This window comes from Lycium barbarum, chromosome 4 (genome assembly GCF_019175385.1).
Source record: "Lycium barbarum isolate Lr01 chromosome 4, ASM1917538v2, whole genome shotgun sequence".
NCBI classification, from domain to species: Eukaryota; Viridiplantae; Streptophyta; class Magnoliopsida; order Solanales; family Solanaceae; genus Lycium; species Lycium barbarum.
The window spans coordinates 32,702,006-32,712,243 of NC_083340.1; the positions used below are offsets into that span (position 1 = coordinate 32,702,006).

At 35.0% G+C, this 10,238-nt stretch overlaps 2 protein-coding genes across 2 annotated transcripts; both read right to left on the reverse strand.

The window, feature by feature from the left end:
• Positions 1–8,562: 8,562 nt before the first annotated feature.
• LOC132637380 (uncharacterized) lies at positions 8,563–9,298 on the reverse strand. The gene has a single exon (XM_060354475.1). It carries the CDS (start codon positions 9,166–9,168, stop codon positions 8,563–8,565), a length of 606 nt encoding a protein of 201 aa, XP_060210458.1. The 5' UTR covers positions 9,169–9,298.
• A 22-nt stretch (positions 9,299–9,320) lies between these two features.
• LOC132637381 (uncharacterized) lies at positions 9,321–9,966 on the reverse strand. Its single transcript, XM_060354476.1, has 2 exons — positions 9,454–9,966; positions 9,321–9,365 (listed from the first exon to the last, which is right to left on the reverse strand). The coding sequence occupies exons 1-2, from the start codon at positions 9,964–9,966 to the stop codon at positions 9,321–9,323; spliced, it is 558 nt and encodes a 185-aa protein (XP_060210459.1).
• Between the last annotated feature and the right edge of the window lie 272 nt (positions 9,967–10,238).

The following is a 10,238-nucleotide window of genomic DNA, read 5'->3' on the forward strand; positions in this document are numbered from 1 at the left end:
GTATGTTCCCCTATTTTATTTTCTGGTGAAGTCTAAAGTCGAGCCACCAGGATTGACCATGAGTGTTAAACCCGTCAACCGGTTCAAAGCGGTAACCGGACCGGTAAAACCGGAACCGGAACCGGTTTCTATTTTTTTGAAACCGGAACCGGACCGGTTAAACTGGTAAAACCGGACGAATTTTTTTTTTTTTTTTAATTGTAGCCGTTGGGCTGCTAATTTGGACCGTTGGGCAACGGTCAATTTGCAAAAATGGCCGTTGCCAAACGGTCCCAAACCCATTTTTTGCCCCCCCAATCACCCAAACTTTTTTTTTTAAACACTTTAACCCATCCCCTATCCCTATATAAACCCCTCTCCATTTCCATTTTAATTTACACCAATTCACTCTTCTCTTTCTCTTAAATCTCAATCTCTCAATTATAGTTACTTTGCAATAATTAGCCATTTTAAATTTTTCTCAAATAAATATTATAAAGTCTTATTATAGTTTCAATTATTAATTTTGCAATTATAATATTGTTGGTGGAGTTGGTGATTTTGCAACAATCAGAAGTAGCTTTGGTGGATTTGCAATTCTAGCAGCCTTCACTTTGTTGGAAATTAGTCCGGTAATTTGGTACTTTTGTTCCAACTCTATCTTTATTTTTCGCAATTTAATTTACGCAATTTAATTTGTTGCAATTTATTTTCTTGTGATTTATTTGAGTGATTTAAATTAATTCTATTTAATAATGCCGAAGAGATTTAGACGTGGTGCCGATAGTAGTAGTATTGTTAGGGGTGGGCTTAATGAGGAAACATTTGTGGAAGAAACACCTAATTTAGGTATTGATGTTGGTGGAAATAATTTACTTTTAGGTCATGAGGCAATGCAACAACATTATACCGACACTTTTAATGAAATTGATGATAATGATGAAACACAAGCCCCCGAAAATCCCATAGGAGATACACATCCTACACAATCACATACACAAGACAAACCGCCTAGAACTCGTAGGTCAACCGCTAAAATTTGAAAATTTATGACTAAGGATAGGGAAAGCCAAACAGTTAAATGTACCCTATGTGAACAAGTATTTACTTTTAAGCAAGGAACTGGTAAGGATGGTGGAACGGGTACATTAAATTGTCATATGAGAAAGAAACATATGGACGTTTGAGGAGAGTAAACAGGTTCAAATGTGGGGGTATTCAAATGACGATAGACCCATGAACCGGTAAAATTTTTAAGTATGACAACAAAAAAGAGCGTGTAGAAATAGCTAAAATGGTAGCTTATGATTGTTTACCATTTTTCTTTCCTTCGGGTTTGGAGTTTGTTACTTACATTCAACGTTGTTATAATCCGTTATTTGAGGGTATTCCTAGAAGTACTTGTAGAGCGGATGTTATAGATTTGTATAAAAAATATAGATTTTATTTGTGCCATGTATTTAATTCTTTAAATTGTAATGTTTCTCTTACCGCTAATTTGGGTCTTAGTCTTAACACGTTAGATTTTTTTGCTATTACATGTCATTGGGTTGATGACAATTGGGTTATGCAAAAAAGAATTATAGCTTTTTTATATGATGAAGGAAAAAGTCGTCACGATGGAAAATTTTAACGAATTCAAGGTCTACTATTATGAGATTTTTTAACATTTATAGAAAAACACTTTGTATTGCTTTAGATAATGCTTCTAATAATACAAAGACGATTGGTTTTTTAAAAAGAGAATTAAACCCTCCGCTAAAAAATAATTTTCATGTGAGATGTAGTTGTCACATTTTAAACTTAATTGATAAAGATGGTCTTGTGTGTTTTGACGATTCTATTAAAAAAGTTAGAGATGCGGTTGCGTTTCTTTTTTGTAATGTTAATAGGGGAAGACTTAGAGATTTTAAGAATTGTTGTGTGAAAAATAACCTTAGACCTAGAAAAATTCAAGTAGAAATTGAGATTATGTGGAACTACACTTACATTATGCTACAACAAGCATATGAGTATAGGATTCCCATACAACAAGTTCACAACAAATATAATATTAATAATGATGATTGGTTAAATTTTACCCATTGGGAAGATGTTAAAGAATGTGTTGAACTCTTAGAATTTTTTTATAATGCAACTCTTGTTTTTTCTAAACAATTCTATCCCACGGTAACCGAAATTTTAGCCTACTTAGCGGAAATAACTAGAGTTTTACAAGAGTATAATATAAACCCGGTTATCAAGCGGCTATTTTTGATATGACAACAAAATTTAAGAAGTATTTTTTTCCCATCCAACTTTATTTATATTGGGTTCTCTTTTAAATCCTTGTTTAAAAGTGTCTTATACTAGAGCATTGGTTGGTCAAATTTATACATTTTTAGAAATTGAAGAGGGAGTTCAACCATCTTTAGCTGAAGCCGAACTCGCTATTGATGCCGAGTTTAGAAAAGTTTTTACTCATTATTCTAATTTGAAAGAACATGCTACACCCGTTACTCCCACGCCCTACTACTTCTCAAAGTAGCAAAAAGGGCTTGTCGGATTTGTCACATTTAAAAGTTTTATATTCACAGCCAACTCCTTCTTGTAGTGCAAACTTTGATGAATATAACTTTTATTTGATGCAGCCAAATGTGGATATCAAGGAACTAGATGAGTTGGACGTCTTAGCATGGTGGAAGAAATACAAGGCAAGTCATCCGATACTCTCAAGAATGGCTCGAGATATCCTTACGGTTCAAGTATCAACCGTGGCTTCGGAGAGTGCATTTAGCCAAGGAAGACAACAAATTGGAGACCATAGATACTCATTATCCGGCTTTAGCAAGTACTAGTGTGCATTCACGATTGGATTAGATCGGAGCGACGCAACCAAAACTTAGAAGCGGAGGAAGGCAAAGAGGAAGAGATTGAAGATTTGATAGTAAGTGGACCAGATCAAATGGAAGACTTTGAAGATATCTCTATGGCCGAATATGATATGGGGGAAATTAACCAAATGATTGAGAATTGGTGATTTTATTATTCTACTATTTCTTTGCAACTCATGTATTATTTGCAAGTTAAAAAAAACTACAACTTGTAAATAAATGTTATTGAAGAATGAATAAAATATATGGCTCATTGAGCTTTCTTCTATTTACTTGTGTTAATATTTTTACTTATATTAAGTTAGGAATATACCTAAAATATACTAAGAATAAACTTATAATATATAGTATACATATAACTTAAACATATATTATATATATATATATATATATATATATATATATATATATATATATATATATATATAAGTATATTGATATATATAAGTATGTTCTTACTATATTTTAGGTATATGTAGTATAACTTAAACATATAACTTATATATATATATATATACAAATTTATAAACTTAGAAAAAAATTAATCTATACATAACTTAAGTTATAATATATAAGTTATAAGTATATATATAACTTATAACTATATATAGTATACATATAACTTAAACACATATATATGTATAAGTTATATAACCTAAGTATATTGATATATATAAGTATATTCTTACTATATTTTAAGTATATGTAGTATAACTTAAGCATATAACTTAATATATATATATATGCTGTATTGCTAACTTGCTCTTAGTCTGTTAGTCAGTAAATATGTAAACTTTACTTATAAACTTATATAACATATGTAAATATACCTACAATAAACTAATAAATACTATAATATATATATACTATAAAAAAAGAAGAAGAGGTTTTGGACGTGTTTGAACAGGACCGGTTTCGGTTTCGGGTTTTTAACCGGTAAACCTGAACCGGTGGCCGGTTCCGATTTTTTAACCGGAAACCGGCCGGTTTGTTAACCGGTTACCGGTCCGGTCCGGTTCAAACCGGTTAACAGGTTTAATGAGTGGGTTGTTTGGTTCAGTATAACTTGGGATTGTAGTCATGATATGGTTATGAATATATTGTAATAGGTGTTTGTTTGCTTTAGATTGGCTTAAAATGAGTTTGTGACATATTAGCATTTTGTTTAACTGTACAAAACAACCCAGAATAATCAGTCAAATTTAGTACATCACATGAAAATAAATTAAGCAGTAGGTACGTGGCAACAAAAGTTACTTGTGAAGTTCCAAAAAGAAGAATAGATAAAATGAAAATTGTAAAGCAATATGAAAGTTTTCTTTTCTCTACGGTAAAAAAAATTAAGGTCACTAGTTGGGAAGAGAGATATTCTCTCATGGGATTGAATTACCCATGGAGGAGGAGTTTTTGAATTCCCTTCTCAATCTAATAGCGAATTTCCATAAAATAATCAAATACCAAGTAAAATTTAATCTCCATTTGTACAGGGTGGCTTAAAAAAATTGATGGCTTAAAGCCAAATCTTAATAAGAGGTCTCAATTATATTTAATAAAATTAGCTCACTCACGTGCATCTCATAAAATAAACTTAATTAAAATATGGTCAGTAGAATTTCTCATGCATGAAATATACACCTCGTTATTTTTACCAACTGATTTTTGGATAGCACTAGTAATCATTTTTGTATGTTTCGAATTGTTCAAATCTATTTTAAAGTTTTTTTACTTTTTACTTTAAAATACTCATTTTATTTCAAAAATTAATTTATAAATCTAAGGCTTTTGCTTTATCAGCTTCACCTTAAAGCCGGCACTGACCGCATTGGATCATATTAACTTTACTCGAACCGCTACTAAACACAAGAAACGAGCCATTCGCTATAACAATATGATTGGACAATAGCAATGGTCTTATAGTTATATTTCAGTTTGGTATTTGGGTTTTCGGCCGAAAGTGTGACGATTAGTTTTGTAGTGAGGAGGGTGGTGTCGTCCGCGGTGGTAATGAGGTTGAAATCCGAGACTTTAATCACGAAGACTGAGAAATGGAGGCGTTGAGGTCAGTAAATTAGGTACAAAATCCGCCAGCAATTGCTGCCTGAAGGAGAAACTCAAGGATGGACCACATACAGCACCAACAGAAACGTCGCCAACAGCTGCAACAGTGGCGGCTCAGTTGGCATTCGACGTGGGTTGATGATTTTTACGGGACGGCTGCGGAGGCCGCAGTGGTAACAGTAGAGGCGGTGGGGGATGCAGTGTGGGCCGCGTTTGGATTTACGGCCGACACTGAATCAACGTCAAGCTCCTGAGACACCTCGGAAGAGTGGACTGGATCATAGTAATGTTACTTGGACCGCTAGTAAATCCCGGAACCGAGCCATTCGCTATAACAATATGGTTGGACAGTACAGTTATAATAATGGTCTTATAGTTGTATACCGGTTTTATATTTGGGTTTCTGGCCAAGAGTGTGATGATTAATTTGTAGGAAAGAGGGTGGTGTCGTCCGCGGTGGTAGTGAGGTTGAAATCAGACACTTTTATCGCGGAGACTAAGAAACAGGGGCTTTGAGGTTGGTAAATAAGGTACAACATTCCCCCAGCAATGACTGCCAGGAGGAGAAAAACAAGGACGGATCAAATGCAGCACCGACAGAAACATCGCTGGCAGCTGCAACAGTAGCGGTTCTGTCGGTGGTAAACAGTTGGTGTCCGACGTGGGTTGATGATATTGACGGGGGTGGCTGCGGAGGCCGCGGTGGTAACGGTGGAGGGGCTGGGGGAGGCAGTGCGGGTGGCGGCTGGCCGGTTTACGGCGGATGCTGGCCAATTTGTGGCGGTGACAGTGACACTTCTTTGAAATGAAAGACATTTTTATGGCACTGGGTGTGGGGTAGGCAGCAGTGGCAGTGGGTGTAGATGAAGAAGACATTGTATGTAAAAATGGTGGCAGAAAGAGAAGAAGTTAATAGAGGCGCAGACGGATAGTGTTTGTTAATTGGCATTCAGCAGGGAGAGATACATGTCTGCTTGAACAGGGGAGGCTCAATAAATTTTAACAAAGATCTCAAGTATATTCAATAAAATTAGTTCAAGCACGTACATCTCGTGCGCCGTACGTGCATCACATGAAATAAACTTAATTGGAATATGACCGGTACGATTTCTCGTGCATGAAATGTACACATCATTATTTTTACCAACTGGTTTTTGAATAGCACTAGTAATCATTTTTCATATGCTTTGAATTATTCAAATCTATTTTAAAGTTTTCTTTTATTTTTGAATTGCAAAATTTTACTTTTTACTTTAAAATACTCATTTTGTTTGAAGAACTAATTTAAAAACCTATAATAGTGAAAAATGGGACCCTAAAAATTTTGAGACCTAAGGCCTTTCTTTACGAACTTCACCCTAAAGTCGGCACTGCATTTGTGCCGGCCCTATTGCACAAACGAAATAACCTCTAAATTGTTTTTTAAAGTCTCATTCGCACTAATGCCCTTATTCGGGAGTGGTCTTTAATTTTGCCCCTCAAATTGCTAGTCTTTAATTTTTGTCATGTGGCACTTTAAGTGGCCGAAAATACCTCTATAATTCTGGGTTTGAATCCCAGTAGAATATTAAAAATAATAATTTACAAGGCAGAATTTCTTAGCAAATTAGGCCTATTCGGTCAAAGGTTAGGCCTTCAGGCCCAACTTCTGTGAAATCCCAGCAGAGTAAAAAAATAAAAAACAAAATACCTTCTGCCTTGCGATATTACTTTTGCCTTAAGGCATACTATGACAGAATTTTCACGAAGCCTTGCATTGCAATTTTTTTTTTTTTTTTTTACCGAGCGAGGTTCAACCTAGAACCTTGAGATATTTTCGGCCACTTTTTTACGGGAAGGGCAAAAATTAAAGACCAGCAGCTGAGGGACAAAAATTAAAGACCAACACCTTTGGAAGGAAATCCGCGCAAAAAAAGTTTTTTAAAAACCTATTTTCCTTCAATCAACGACTTATTTGGGATGGAAAATTTTGGAGGGTCCATTAGTGAAACGATCAAATTTTTAGTTGTTTATCCATTAGTCTGGCTAATCAAATCTTTCATTAGGTCGAGCGATTTCTTTCACTAAACAGGATAGTGGTTAAGAGCCTGTTTGGATGGGTTTATGCTTATAAGCTGTTTGCAGCTTATAAGCTAAAAAAAATAAGTTGGGGTAGTCTAACTTATTTTTTTGGTTTATAAGCTGTTTTCAACTTATAAGCTGCTTTAGATAAGCTAAATTAAATGGGCCCAATTATTTTTTTGAGCTTATTTTAAGCACAAAATGACTTTAAATTGGCCAGCCAAACACTCAAAAAAGCTGAAAACAGCTTATAAGCAACTTATAAGCCAATCCAAACGGGCTCTAAGTCATGAATTGAATACTCAAGCAAAACTTTAGACGGATAAACTGAGACTTGGTTCAAAAGACTTGCCAAGCCGATATTCATACTTTATTATTTTTAATTGGGTAAAGGTGCAAATATGCCCCTCAACTTTACAATTTAGAGCAGATATATCCCCTCTTACAAAAGTGGTGTATATATACACCTGCCGTTACAAAATGGTGCGAACATACCCCTGCCGTTAGAAAATGGTGTAAATATACCCTTTTTGCTAACGAGAGTTTTTTTTAAAAATCATTTAAGTTATTTTTTAATTAAAAAAATGCCACGTGACTTTAAAAAAGTCTACCTTTTTTTTTTAGTAGACATATTTTTCTAAAGCCATGGTAATTTTTTTTCTGGTGTGTCGGGTATGGTTCGTTTAAAAAAAAATATCTCTGTGACTTTAAAAAAAAATAAGTCTACCCATTTGCTTAAACGAATCAAACCCGACCCATTGAAAAAAAAAATTACTATGTAGCTTTCGAAAAGTATGTCTACACAAAAAAAATGGATAGACTTTTTTTTAAAGTCACGTGACATTTTTTTAAATTCAAAAATAACTTAAATGATTTTTTTTAAAACCCTCGTCAGCAAAAATGATATATTTGCACCATTTTGTATGACAGAGATATATTTGCACCATTTTGTAACGGCAGTATATATATACATCACTTTTATAATGAGAGTTATATCTGCTCTAAATCACAAAGTTGAGGGGTATATTGCACTTTTCCCTTTTTAATTTTATCTCTTTGGTCATCATTTATGTGCCGGTCATTCCTTTTGCGTTTTCCCAAGATTTTTGGCATCAGATATTTTATCCCACAACTTTTTTAAATTTCAAGAATTCAAGTTCATAAAACAATGAAATTTTAGAATCTGTTTCAAACTAACTTTTCAACCACTACTATAAGTGCTTCTATACCTATTGTAGGTATAATTACAATCAAATTATCTTATAATGTCCATGTCCGGTGAAATAGAGGGAAGCCAAATCCGACAAGTTCTGATCGATCCGACGCAACAAATTGGACTCTCTTGTGATAATCAACGAATTACGAGCATCGAATCTTGCAGAAAGGGTTGGTGCCTTTAAACTAGACCAGCTAGCTGAACAATTTCAATTTAATTACCTTACTAGCTATATAATAATATAAAAGTTACTAGTAGCTAACATAATGTTTACTACCTATTATGTTGTTGTATTTTTTTTGGTAACACAACTGGCTAATTCTCTGAAAACAATACTCCTACTCCTAGTTATCAGCTAAGTTATGCAGGGATCTTTTAAAACATAAGCTGGGAAACATACTGTCTAATGCATACTGGGGCTCTAACATTACACATATAAGCTATCTCCTTAGCAACAATACTCCATGGTCTTGTCTTCTTGTCAAATACCCGTTGGTTCCTCTCAATCCATAGTGCATAAATAGTCTCAGCATAAGCTAATCTGAAGATTTGGGCAGCTTGAGTCTTGCCCTTGGAACTTGCTACCACCCACCTTAGATGTTGTTCCCAGTTAGTGTTTATGAACATGTTGAGTTGCAGCCAGTGCTTGATCTTATGCCACACGAAAAGGGAATACTCACAGTGCAAAAACAAATGATCTCGAGTCTCATTATGCTTGGAACAAAGTACACATTGCAGGTCCACTTGCATACCCCATTTGTCTAGTCTATCCATGGTCATTAATCGATTCTGGAGTTGCAACCACATGGTGAATCGAGCCTTTGGTTTTACTGCATTGTGGAACATTACACATTTCCATTCAACCCTTGGCCTATCTCCCATCAACTGCAAATAAATTTGCTTAATAATACTTTGTGTTGCTGTTGTGTTGACGTGGATTTGAGTTAAAGAAACTCTAGCTTCCAATATTTGCCTTATCATCCAGGAGGCCTGCTGGGGAACTACGACATTTAAAAAATTATGATCTTTAATATAGAAAGCATGTACCCATCGAATCCAAAGTTTTTCTTGTTTGCTAGCTATATCCCAACATGTCTTAATAGTTGCTGCTTTGTTCCACAAATGAATGTTGATCAAATTAAGTCCACCTGCTGAGATTGGCGAGCACACCCTTTCCCCTGCTACCAGATCCTTTTTAGTGATAGTATTACTCCCTGACCAGATATAAGATCTACAGTATCCATCTATTGCGTTTAAAACATTAACCGGGAGGACAAAGAGCTGTGACCAATAAGCTTGTACACCAAAAAGCACTGATTGCACTAACTGAGTTTTTCCTGCATATGACAGCTTTTTAGCTATCCATGAAGTGATTTTAGCCACAATCTTCTCTATCAAAGGTATCCACCGGACAAAGGTCAGTTTCTTGGTAGTAAGAAGAATTCCTAAATACTTGAAAGGCAATTCCCCTATACTAAACCCAAGTTGCTGCTTGATCAATTCTTGTTCTTGTACTTGGACACTACCAAAACTAATACTACTCTTCCCCAGATTTGCTTGTAAGCCAGAAGAGGCTGAGAATATTTGAAAGCAATGGAACAGTGCCTGTACTGAAGCGCTATCTCCCCTTGAAAACAGTAAAAGATCATCCGCAAAACACATGTGAGTAATTCCTAGTTTCTTGCATTTAGGATGGAACTTAAATGCCTTGTTCTTTTTTAATTCATTCAACAGCCGGCTTAGATATTCCATGGAAATTGCAAACAAATAAGGAGACATTGGATCTCCCTATCGGAGTCCTTTCTTTGCTTCAAATGGACTTGATGGTTCACCATTCACTAATATGGAATAATTAACAGTTTGAACACATCCCATCACCCATTTCATGAACTGACTTGGCATCCCTAAACAATCCATAATCTACTCCAAGAATGGCCATTCTACTGAATTGCAGGCCTTTTGCAGGTCAATTTTCAATATACATCTTGGAGATATTTGCTTCCTTGTGTACCCTTTCACTAATTCTTGTGCCAAAAATATGTTGTCACCTA

What these genes read in the sequence shown, in the direction of transcription:
- LOC132637381 (XM_060354476.1), bottom strand. Translation starts at nt 9,966, where the DNA reads ATGTCTCCTTATTTGTTTGCAATTTCCATGGAATATCTAAGCCGGCTG. An exon ending in CACAGCTCTTTGTCCTCCCG is followed by an intron (nt 9,366 to 9,453) that starts GTTAATGTTTTA and finishes ATCTGGTAGCAG; the next exon opens with GGGAAAGGGTGTGCTCGCCA.
- LOC132637380 (XM_060354475.1), bottom strand. Translation starts at nt 9,168, where the DNA reads ATGATAAGGCAAATATTGGAAGCTAGAGTTTCTTTAACTCAAATCCAC.